Genomic DNA, 12,773 nt, shown 5'->3' on the forward strand with positions numbered 1-12,773 from the left:
CTTTTCTCCATACCCTCTCCAGCATTTGTCATTTGTAGTCTTATTAATACCAGCCATTCTGACCTGTGTGAGGTGGTACCTCATCGTAGTTTTGATATGCATTTCTCTAATAATTAGTGATGTTGAGCATTTTTCATGTCCTTGTTGGCCATCCATGAGTCTTTGGAGAAATGTCTGTTTAGGTCTCCTGCCCATTTTTCAATTGGGTTGTTTTTTGGCTGTTGAGTTATATGAGTTGTTTGTATATTTTGGAGATTAAGCCTTTGTCAATTGCACCGTTTGCAACTATTTTCTCCCATTCCATAGGTTGTCTTTTTGTTTTGTTTTTTTATGGTTTTCTTTGCTGAGCAAAAGCTTGTTAGTTTGATTAGGTTCCATTTGTTTATTTTTATTTTAATTTCTGCTGCCTTGGGAGACTGACCTAAGAAAACATTTGTATAGTTGATGTCAGAGAATGTTTTGCCTATGTTCTCTTCTAAGAGTTTCATGGTGTCGTGTCTTATATTTAAGTCTTTAAGCCATTTTGAGTTTATTTATGTGCATGGTGTAGGGGTGTGTTCTAGTTTCACTGATTTACATGCAGTTGTCCAGTTCTCCCAGTACCACTTGGCTAATGAGACTTTTTCCCATTTTATATTCTTGCCTCCTTTGTCGAAGATTAATTGACCATAGGTGTCTGGGGTTATTTCCGGGTTCTCTGTTCTGCACCATTGGCCTGTATGTCTGTTTTTGTACCAATACAACACTGCCTTGATTATGGTAGCTTTGTAATATTGTCTGAAATCTAGGGGAGTTATGCCTTCTGAGTGGTTTTTCTCCTCAAGATTTCTTTGGTAATTCTGGGTCTTTCATGGTTCCATATAAATTTTTGGATTGTTCTAGTTCTGTGAAAAATGTCATAAGTAATTTGATAGGGATTGCATTAAATCTGTGGATTGCCTTGGGTAGTATGGCCATTTTAATGATGTTAATTCTTTGAATCCAGGAGCATGGAATATCTTTCCAATTCTTTGAATCCTCTTTAATTTCCTTGATTAATATTTTATAGTTCTCAGTATATAAATCTTCCACCTCATTGGTCAGGTTTATTCCTAGCTATTTAATTTTTGGAAGTGTGATTTTTAAAAGGTATTATATTTTTATATTCCTTTTCTAATATTTCATTGTTAGTCATGCATATGATTTTTTAAAATACAATAGGCACAGGAGGGTATAAGTCTCTCACCCACCGTCAGTTCCCTTCTCTCCCAAGAAATAACCACCATTACCACTTCCTTTTATTTCCCTTCTTTTTTTTTTTTTTTTTTTTTTTTGTCTTTTTTTTTTTTTTTTTTTTTGTCTTTTTGCTATTTCTTTGGGCCACTTCCGTGGCATATGGAGGTTCCCAGGCTAGGGGTCTAATCGGAGCTGTAGCCACCAGCCTACGTCAGAGCCACAGCAACGCAGGATCCGAGCCGCGTCTGCAACCTACACCACAGCTCACGGCAACGCCGGATCGTTAACCCACTGAGCAAGGGCAGGGACCGAACCCGCAACCTCATGGTTCCCAGTCGGATTCGTTAACCACTGCGCCACGACGGGAACTCCTTATTTCCCTTCTGTTGCTATTGTTTTCCAGAATTAAAATAGCATTGTGAGTTTTTCTAAGTGCATACAGGAAAAAAAAATCAAACACAAACACAAAGATGGTTAGTATCAACTGAAATCTTCTCATTCATGTTTTAGTAGGACATCTCTACACACAAGTATATCTGTACCCACAGATTGCTACATGAATACACTATTCCGCAATCTGATTTGTATATGTGTGCACACACACTTAATGATAGGTTGCAGGCATCTTTGGGGCTAAAAAATATTAAAACAGTCATATCTAATGAATAGATAATATTCTACTCTGTTTAGATACCAAATTAATTTTACACAACTTCTCTAATGAGCATTTAGGTTGTCCTTAAGTTTTTTTGCACATTTGGTTTTTTTTTTGTGAATTTGTGGTCTTTTTTTTTTTTAGAATAAATTTCAGGAAGTAGAATTATGTTATGTATGTATCAAAGGATGTGCTTTATTTTCAATGTGATCTATATATTACTTATTGTTCCCCAGAAATATGGTACTGCTTGTATTTCCACCAGCATTATGTCAATGTTTAGAATCCACACCCTGATCCCCTGAGTGGAAACACTCATATTTGATGAAAAGAGGAAACCTTATCTACTTCAAATCATAACCTCAGGGTCAATGGAGGAAAACTGACTTTAAAAAGTATTATTTCTTCAACTGATATTTCTAGAATTTACCACTAAGAAAAACACCACTGCTGCTGCTGCTGATAGGTCTTAACTGTGTGCCAGAACCATCACAAGCTCTTTTTTCATTTAACTCTCACAGTAATCCTAAAGGAAGCTTCTATTATTATTCTCAAGAAGAGCTAGCTATCAGATATTTATTATGCACCAGGAATCAAGCTAGCCACTATCTATATATTATCACATTTAATTTTGTTGAATCCTTGAAGATACATCCTACAAAGTCAATGTTAATACCTCCTTTTTATAAAGGAAAATATTTTTTTCAGATATTCAAAAAGATTAAATTATCCATGGAGTTCCCGTCGTGGCACAGTGGTTAACGAATCCAACTAGGAACCATGAGGTTACGGGTTCCATCCCTGCCCTTGCTCAGTGGGTTAACGATCCGGCGTTGCCGTGAGCTGTGGTGTAGGTTGCAGACTCGGCTCAGATCCCACGTTGCTGCGGCTCTGGCGTAGGTCGGTGGCTACAGCTTCAATTAGACCCCTAGCCTGGGAACCTCCATATGTCGTGGGAGCGGCCCAAGAAATAGCAAAAAGACAAAAAAAAAAAAAAAAAAAAAAAAAAAAAAGATTAAATTATCCAGAATCTTATAGACAGTTGGGGTGAAAGTTTATAGCCTTGTAGAGATGATAAGAAATGTACATAAACAAATCAATATGAACCAAGGTATAAAATCACTACTGTCAAACATTTTCTTACCCCTGGTTCTTCAGAGCTGCATGTTTTCACCATGTTTTGAAGAACATCAATCAGTTGGCATAACAGTACTCCATTATCAAGTTCTTCTAATAACCTTTCTGCCTTAACTTCAATACCTAAAAACATATTCCAAAGCTAAGATTTTTCTGGAAACAGTAAATTCAAATGATATGGTTAAATTTTAATTAAATAAAATCAGATTATTAGCTGAAACACTAGACAAATACGATATCAGACTTCAAGTATTCACTCTTAGCAGATACAGTTAAAATAGCAGATATGTCAAATTAACTGAAAGTCAACTGAAACAAAAATATCTGTGATGTAGATGCACAGAAAAAAATAAAATAACATTATTTCATTAAAAGAAAACCACCAAAGTGTTTTGTATTTCAATATTCACGATTAAAGTTTTGATTCACTGCATATTATGACTGCTTGCACACAAAAACAATCCTCTATAAATAAGATGAAGTTTGTTGCAATTTAAAAATCAAAGATAATAATATAATGTGTCCTCAGGAAATACCAACTTTCACCGTCTTTGGAAATATTATTATTACATAATCTATGTGGGAAAAGAATCTGAGAGAGAATGGATATGCATATATGTATGACTGGGTCACTTTGTTGTACAGCAGAAATTATCACAACCTTGTAAATTAACTATACTTCAATAAAACTTAAAAAAACCAAATGTTCAAACTGATATGAAATAGAGTATGTAGTGTGTCTTTAATTATCTTGAAAAATCACGAATGAGCTTCATAACAACAATGAAAACGTTGATTAATCACAGCTTTTACTACTGACGTCTTCCTGTTAAGCTTCAAACTTGCTTACTATCCAAGCCCTGAGAGTCAGAGTGAAAGAGAATATTCTCCCAACTAGAATATAAGCTTGGTGAGAATAAGGACATCAAATATTTCATTCACCAGAGGATCCCCAGCCTCTGAAACAATCATTCTGTGACAAAGAGTAAAAAATTCTCAATAAACATTTACTGAATAAGAGAATACAGCTTTGAGCATCTCCGTGAGCCTTACCTAATAAACCAGATAACCAGATTGACAGGTCTTCTTGCATGGGCAGCAGGGTGGCTTCATGCCTCACAGCTATCCACTCGTCATACTGACAAACATCAGCCAAACCTGGCCCATGCCGGGGGGTCAGAGGACTCCGCGGACTTAGCGGCAGATCTTCCCCAAACCACACCTAGAAAAAACACCAATCCACTGAATGGACATGACCTTGTTAAAAGTCAGCACGCCCAATATTTACACTTAAATAATGAATCACAGGGCATATTTAATATACACATCTATAGAGCTGCAGCAACTCACAGAAAGTTAACAAACTAGAGGCAAACTATTAGACTAGATACTTGAGAAACTTTCCATATTCAATTCTGTGATAAATGTAAGTGAATCCCTAATTAGTGAATGGATTCTATCAAACCAAGAGGATAAAAGTCAACAAATATGTTTTTCCTTCACTTGTTAGCTGCATCAGTTTAACAAGTTAACTTTACCAAGCCTCAGCACCTTGGTTATAAAATGCATTAAGGATAACTGCCTTACAAGATACATCTTCGTAGCATCTGGCATTGGGCCTAACAACATTTGTTGAATAATGGATAAATGAATGAATGCACGCATAGATGGCATTTTATAAACTTTACATCGTAATAACAGTATTATCTTTTAAAAAAACCTAACCTGGTTTGTCCCCTAATTTTACATAGCTCACAAGCAAAGGATGGTTTTTACTTTTTTTTTTTTTTTTTTTTTTTTGTCTTTTTTGCTATTTCTTGGGCCGCTCCCACGGCATATGGAGGTTCCCAGGCTAGGGGTCGAATCGGAGCTGTAGCCACCGGCCTACACCAGAGCCACAGCAACGCGGGATCCGAGCCGCGTCTGCAACCTACACCACAGCTCATGGCAACGCCGGATCGTTAACCCACTGAGCAAGGGCAGGGACCAAACCCGCAACCTCATGGTTCCTAGTCGGATTCGTTAACCACTGCGCCACAACGGGAACTCCGGTTTTTACATTTTAAAATAGCAGTTACTTGAGGACAGAAACTGCTGCTTGTGCATCCAACTCATAAAAATTAGGACATCTCTTATTTCTAACCTAGATGTTCAGCTTCACTTTGAAAGCCATGAAATAAGGTCAGACTAGCCCTGAACTCCACTCCTTCCGGTTATGACCTACTAGCCAGGCTGGCTACAGCCTAGAGACAGAGCCCCCAGGGCTTAGCTCTTAACAATCCCTGACCCTCTTTTTATTTCACTTCCTACCTTCTTCACTCACCTTATCTGCTTGGTTGATCAAATGCACCCTTCTACCCGGTACAGGCAAGAAAAAAACTAGAATCCACACCTTACTGCTTTGATATTGCAACAACATTCTGGATCTCAAGTGCAAAAGTTCAAAACAAACAGTCAAAACAAACTGCAACCTATGAAGCCAATGGGTCAGAGTCTGATGAAACATCAGAGGAGGAAAGTTATCAAGATGTGCTTCATGTTTTACCTCCTATGTGCTAACCTAATTTTTCAAAAATAAAGTTCAAATAAGACAAAAAAAAAATTACATGGTAGTTACTTAAGTATCAACATAATAGCTTCAATTTTGCCTATCAACTCACAAAGCCAAAAATATTTACTACCTGGTCAATCCCTGGTTTAAAATAAAAATTGACATAAACATGCTATCAAACCAACATTTGCAAAATTTTGAAATACAATTAGGTATTTTTAATATAAGATTATTTAGAGAAAAGACTGTATCAATCTCAAGAAAGGGTAGTGAGCCTGAGTGAAGTGAGGAAGGGGTTCTCATAGGAGTGTAGCTTGATAAGGATGCAGAGAGCTTGAGTGAGATAAGCAGGAATTCACACATGGGGATAGCCCTGTGCACAGTGTCAGACCCAGAGCAGAAGGCGGTTCCACTGGGGACAATGGAGAATGTCCCCAAGTGCAGGTCAGACCCCAAGTGAGCTGAGAGCACCAACTCAGGGAGGGGTGGCAGCAACAATGGGAAACTGGTCACATACATGGGGATTTATCAAATGGGAGCCAGGTTTCTCACTGCCAAAAAAAAAGAGGTAAAACTATGGAATGAATGAAAACTAGAATGAACCCCACAGTACTGGAATGGAATGGAGTATCTTTTACCAGGAAGCAAACAAAGAAGTACTCGAAGAACGATGGGGACATGCAAAAGGATACAGAAGTCAGCTTGAAGGGACCTCTACTGGTTAAATCAAGATAATTTGAGCACCAGAATAGTAAGTGGATTATAACACATTGAATAAAATAGACAACTATGAGTCCACATAAATATAAATAAATTAATAAATTGGAATTTTGATAATGTATGAGATTGTTTTTACAATGATTTTTATTTTTTTTCCATTAGAGCTGGTTAACAATGTTCTGTCAGTTTTATACTGGACAGCAAGATGACCCAGTCACACATACATGTACACATTCTTTTTTCTCACATTATCATCCTCCATCATAAGTGACTAGACATAGTTCCCAGTGCTACATAGCAGGATCTCATTACTTATCCATTCCAAAGGCAATAGTTTGCATCTATTAACCACGAATTCCCAGTCCATCCCACTCCCTCCCCTCCTCCTTGGCAACCATAAGTCTGTTCTCCAAGTCCATGATTTTGTTTTCTGTGGAAAGGTTCATTTGTGCCATATATTAAATTCCAGATATGTGATATCATATAGTATTTTTCTTTCTCTTTCTGACTTTTCTCACTTAGTATGAGAGTCTCTAGCTCCATCCATGTGGTTGCAAATAGCATTAGTTTGTTCTTTTTTATGGCTGAGTAATATTCCACTATGTTTATATATACCACATCTTCTTAATCCAATCATCTATCAATGGACAATTAGGTTGTTTCCATGTCTTGGCTATTGTGAATAGTGCTATAATGAACATGTGGGCGCATTTGTCTTTTTAAAGGAGTTTTGTCTGGATGTATGCCCAAGAGTGGGGTTGCTGTGTCATATAGGAGTTCTATATTTAGTTTTCTAAGGTACCTCCATACTGTTTTCCATAGTGGTTGTAGAAACTTACATTCCCACCAACAGTGCAGGAGGGTTCCCTTTTCTCCACACCCTCTCCAGCATTTGTCATTTGTGGACTTGTTAATGATGGCCGTTCTGACTGGTGTGAGGTGGTACCTCATAGTAGTTTTGATTTGCATTTCTCTAATAATCAGTGATGTTGAGCATTTTTTCACGTGCTTGTTGGCCACTGAATGAGATTTTTATACAGCTTCAAAGTACTTCCTCACAAAATACTTACCACGAAGAGGAGAAAAAAAAAGAGTAATTTACAGCACAGAAACTCATCAGGCAGCAATTTAACTGAGTGACATAAGTGAACATGATTAATAATGGGATAAATCAAAACCATATGCCACCTGGGGAATGCAAATTGGTACAACCACTATGGAAAACAGTATGGAGGTTCCTCAGAAAACTAAATATAGAACTATCATATGATACAACCATCCCACTCCTGGGCATATATCCAGACAATACAATAATTCAAAAAGATATATGCTCCCCTTTGTTCAGTGCAGCACATTTCACAAAAGCCAAGACATGGAAACAACCTAAATATCCATCTACAATGAATGGATTAAGAACATGTGGTACACATACACAATGGAATACTACTCAATCATAAAAATGAAATAATGCCATTTGCAGCAACCTAGATGCAACTAGAGATTCTCATATTAAGTGAACTAAGTCAGAAAGTGAACTAAGTCATATTAAATACCATATAATATGACTTATATGTGGAATCTAAAATATGACACAAACTTATCTATGAGAGAGAAACAGACTCACAGACAGAGAACAGAATTGTGGTTGCCAAGGGCAAGAGGAGAGGGAGTGGGATGGACTGGAGTTTGGGGTTGGTAGATACAAACTATTACATTTAGAATGGATAAGTAATGAGGTCCTACTGTGTAGGATGGCAAACTATATCCAATCTCCTGGGATAGACCATGATGGAAAATTTTATATATATACATAAAACAAATGTGTGTGTGTATGACTGAATCACTTTGCTATACAGCAGAAATTGGCACAATGTTGTGAATCAACTATAATTTACATAGCATCCCTCTGTGACATTCCTGCCAAGATGCACAGCCAAAACCTGATGAAGAGAAAACACTAGGCAAATCTAAATTGAGGGACATTCTATAAAATAATTGATCTTTAATATTGAAAAGTGTCGGAGTTCCCGTCATGGCGCAGTGGTTAATGAATCCGACTAGGAACCATGAGGTTGCGGGTTCGGTCCCTGCCCTTGCTCAGTGGGTTAACGATCCGGCGTTGCAGTGAGCTGTGGTGTAGGTTGCAGACGCGGCTCGGATCCCACGTTGCTGTGGCTCTGGTGTAGGCCGGTGGCTACAGCTCCGATTCGACCCCTAGCCTGGGAACTTCCATATGCCGTGGGAGCGGCCCAAGAAATAGCAACAACAACAACAAAAGACAAAAAGACAAAAATATATATATATATATTGAAAAGTGTCATTAAAGAAATCAAAGACTGAGATACTGCTCTAGACTGACAAAGACTAAGACCCATAAGACAATTAAATGCAACACGTGACTGTGAACTGGACATCACTGGGACAGCTGGCAATACGTGAATGTGGTCTGGGTCTTAGATGGTATAGCACTGTACCAACATTAATATCCTGATTCTGATGGTTCACTGTGGTTGTGTAGAAGGAAGTCCTCGAGCAACAATGTACTAAAGTACCAGAGGAGGTAATGAGGCATCAGATTGGCAACTTACTCTCAAATGGTTCAGCAAACAAGTATCTCTTTTCCATACTTAACAACCACTTTGCAGGTTTGTGATTGCTTTAAAATAAAATTTTAAAAAGTTTTTGAAAAAAGAGACATAAGTATAGGTAAAATCAAGTGAATCTAGTTCTTAATTTTTAAATGTGATGATTTCGCCCTTAAAATATAATAAATTTATTGGTTTATTTGAGACAAGTCTTACTATACCAAATCAAAAGCCATAATACTACTGTTAATCTAGAAAAATTTGGAGAAAAAAAAGAGTTGTTTCCAATTTTCTATGATAAAGTATCCCAAAGGCAAAGAAAGAAAATAAATATATACTACAAGAGGCAGGCAGCAGTAGCAAAACTTAATAAAAATGCCCAAAGACAAAGAGACACATAGTCATTTTAGAGGTATTGTTTTAGGAACTGAGGTAGTGATTGGGGAATGAACTCATAAATATATGAGGTTACCATAAAGTTTTAGGGAAAAAAAATTTTTTAATGAAGTTTTAGGAAAAGAGCAAAATGTTTATTTCCCTGAATTCTCTTAGAATTACTTCAAACATAATATGGCAAAGGGTTAACATCTAAATCTTCTGTTCATAAGCATGTCTTATTTCTATTTGTAATCCCAGGACTCAGTATAAAACCCAGCACATGATATGCAGTCAAAAATATTAGTTGAATAGGAGTTCCCATCAAGCCTCAGAGGAAACGAATCTGACTGGCATCCATGAGGACTCAGGTTCAATCCCTGGCCTTGCTCAGTGGGTTAAGGATCCAGTGTTGCCATGAGCTGTGGTGTAGGTCACAGACGCGGCTTGGATCTGGCGTTGCTGTGGCTGTGGCGTCGGCCAGCAGCTACAGCTCTGATTTGTCCCCTAGCCGTGGAACCTCCGTATGCCACGGGTACAGCCCTAAAAAAAGGACAAAAAAGAATACTGAATAACTGAGGAATGGATATTAGCAAATGACTGTGTATCATCAAAATCAAGATGCATCTTACAATCAATGGTATTTTATAGTCAACAGCATGTTATTTGTCCTTTAACCATCTGGCTGAGTCAACAAAAGGCAGAGAGGATGCAAATGTTTGTCAAGGAAAGATGCATATTAGTTAGGAAGGTGTTTGGAAAAAATCATGTGTGACATGGAAGCTAACATTACAAAAGTCATTCTAATTTCTTGCCACATTAGGGAAAAGAGTACTTGGATTCCTATTAATGCAAGCAGAAGACAATAAAAATCTGGGCTAGTCAATAGCATATTAATGTTCTTAAAAGTTAGACGTTAATAACAAAACCTGAATGTATAAATGTCCTCAGACATGCCGAAAACCCTCATATTGCAGAGATCCCTAACCATAGGCAGCCTATAGAAGAATTTGAGTCAGTGCATAAGCTTAATTTACATGTAGGTAAAATTTTATACTGATGTACAAATGGGCCTTTTCTCAGAGTTCATAGTTTTTGTCTCATTCTCCGAGGGAATTATGAGCCTGAAAGTTTATTTACTAATCAGAATCAGAAACAAGGGAGCAAGAAAGATCTTAATATATTGAATTAATAAGAAACCAGCTGAAAATAGCTATCTACTGGGTGTCTCCTCTCTGCAAGGCACTTATGAATAACGAGGCCTAATTAGCAAAAGGGTGAAAATCCTAAGAAGTTCTTGCATTCACCAGACAGAAGGAAAAAACTTCCATGAGAGATGTCAAGGGGACTCTTGGAGAAGAATCAATAGAGATGGATCTGTGGAATCTGTATCAGCAAAGGTTCATGGAACTATTACACGAAATATGGAAAAACAACAACAACAAACAAACACCAAGTTAAGAAAGCAGTAATGGCTACTAGGGTAGAAATGAGAAAAACATGGTCAATGTGTCAATGATAAAAGGCACCCTTTAAGGAATCAAGAAAATATAATCAACATGAAACTGATGATGTTTCTGAGACTTGGATGAAGAGAGGAATAGAAGTAATCAGATAAAAAATGGTGTTGAGAAATAAAGGGGTTCTGAACATACTCAATACTGATTAGAAAGGACCCAAAGGCGAGGAATAAGACCCTCTGGGAGACTGCCATGGCCACCCAAGTGCCAAAATGAAGAAGCAGTGTAAAAGAACTCTTTATTAGTAGGGTGGGAGCCTATGTTGGAGGGAGAAAACAGCATCACATTCATAACTGTTCTTAACCAGCAGATAAATAAGTTATCCTCTCTAGCTATCACCCACTGTTATCTCAATAAGGCTTCTTTCTTAATTAAAAAAAAAAAAAAAGAAAAGAAAAGAAACAAAAGACTTTCAGACACAGGTAAAATCTCCAGTTCTATATATACCTGGACAATTTTGCGGTACCAATGATCCAACCAAACTTCTGAAGTGCCTACCATGTAACATACGTTCCAGGAGGCGCTTTGCTCATGTTATTGATTCCTCACTACTCTGAAAAATAAGCACTATGATCCTCATCTTAGAGGCAAGGAAGCAGGGACTCAGGTAAAATAATTCGCCAGCCTCTCACAATCAGGGTGGCAGAAATAAAACAAGAAATGAAATCTGATTAACTCTAAAAGTTCTCACTTTCCAAGGCAAATTTTGTTATCAGTTGCTTGCATCTTTCTAGGTAGAACTTCAATGTGATTTTTAAGTTAAAATTCAGTTGTGTTCTACTTGTATCAAAAGAAAAAGAAACTTAAAAAGACATAAGAATAAATACCATCTTTGGAAATCATTCCAATATAACATATTCTGGTTTGTTTCATTATCTCCATCTTCCTCTCCCCAATCAAAAAACTAACCAGAAAAACACACAACAACAACACAAAAAAAAAAAAAAAAAAAAAAACTTTTAAATTTTAAGTTTTAATGACATGTTATTTATAAGCATTGCAGGGCACATGTACAATTACCTAAAATTAAAAATTCATATTTGTTTTCAGTAAAGTTCTTTTAACTACAAATACATACTAAATTGTAATGAGGAGAAAACCACAAAATATTCTGACTCCTCTCACAGGGTAGTACAAATAAGATGAATCCACCAATCTTACAGTATTTTTGATTCTTACAAATATGCAATATAAATGAAAGCTTAAAATTAAAGCCTTTTCAGAACTAGAAAATGAAAACATAGTATTCCTGCTATTAAAATTGGATGCTTAAAAAAACTAGTACAATAAAAAATTGATATTATTTTACTATTATAATCTTATAATATAATATGTCTCATTAATTTAAATAATATAGTCCCAAGAAAACCACTTACTTGAATTGCAGGCTGCATGGTCAACTATATTGAAACTGCTGTTCTGAAAATAAAACAAAATATTAATATGCAGACAATGGTAGCTTTCTTGTTCCCCCGAACCCTCAAATTACAAGAAATCTGCTTTATTCTCCTATTTGACTGAAAACCTAAAACTTTTTCTTCTATTTGGAATAATCTGATTATAGGAGAACTCAGTAATACTCCTAGCTTCTCACTTCATGAAAGTACTTCTCATTTGAAAGGAAAATCTGAAACACACTTTAATATGTAAGTAATTCTTAAAGTACCTGACTAGTAAAATAAAACTAACAATAAAACTTAGCTCATATCAAAGTGTCCCAGGATTTTCCCCTGTAAATATATTGTAAATATAATGTATATACAAATATCACAACTGATAATGAAGCATCTCTCACCTGATCTTTATAAAGAGATCATATAAGTTTGTTCAAACTCTGTATAAATTCACAAGCTTAGCCATAAGCTTCTTTTACCAGACAATAAATAAAGAAAAATATTAATTTTAACAATGAAACAATACTCAATGCCTTTCTATAATAATTTTTCATAACTTACCTTCTCCATGAGGTACTAAAGACAAAAAAAAAGGAACTGCAATTTAACTCTAAAGTACTA

General features: G+C 36.4%; 1 protein-coding gene across 28 annotated transcripts in view; it reads right to left on the bottom strand.

Annotated features, from left to right (window-relative positions):
• GAS2L3 (growth arrest specific 2 like 3) overlaps window positions 1-12,773 on the bottom strand; it is a 106,204-nt gene that overhangs the window by 82,821 nt on the left and 10,610 nt on the right. For 12 of the 28 annotated variants that reach the window (XR_014804235.1, XR_014804236.1, XR_014804234.1 and 9 more), the window contains 3 exons: window positions 12,135-12,177; window positions 4,061-4,229; window positions 3,015-3,130 (listed from right to left, as the gene is read on the bottom strand). Coding sequence is in view for 12 of the 28 variants with exons in the window: in XM_084957450.1 (XP_084813576.1) it covers window positions 3,015-3,130; window positions 4,061-4,229; window positions 12,135-12,152 (303 nt within the window). In the remaining 16 variants the exon portion in view is untranslated. The remainder of the gene's footprint in view (window positions 1-3,014; window positions 3,131-4,060; window positions 4,230-12,134; window positions 12,178-12,773) is intronic. The other 16 variants (XR_014804238.1, XR_014804240.1, XM_021092714.2 and 13 more) reach the window with 3 other exon arrangements.

This window comes from Sus scrofa, chromosome 5 (assembly GCF_054392235.1).
Source record: "Sus scrofa isolate SSC_HxYL_T2T_F1_AM1 chromosome 5, Sscrofa_HxYL_maternal_Yorkshire_Landrace_v2.0, whole genome shotgun sequence".
NCBI classification, from domain to species: Eukaryota; Metazoa; Chordata; class Mammalia; order Artiodactyla; family Suidae; genus Sus; species Sus scrofa.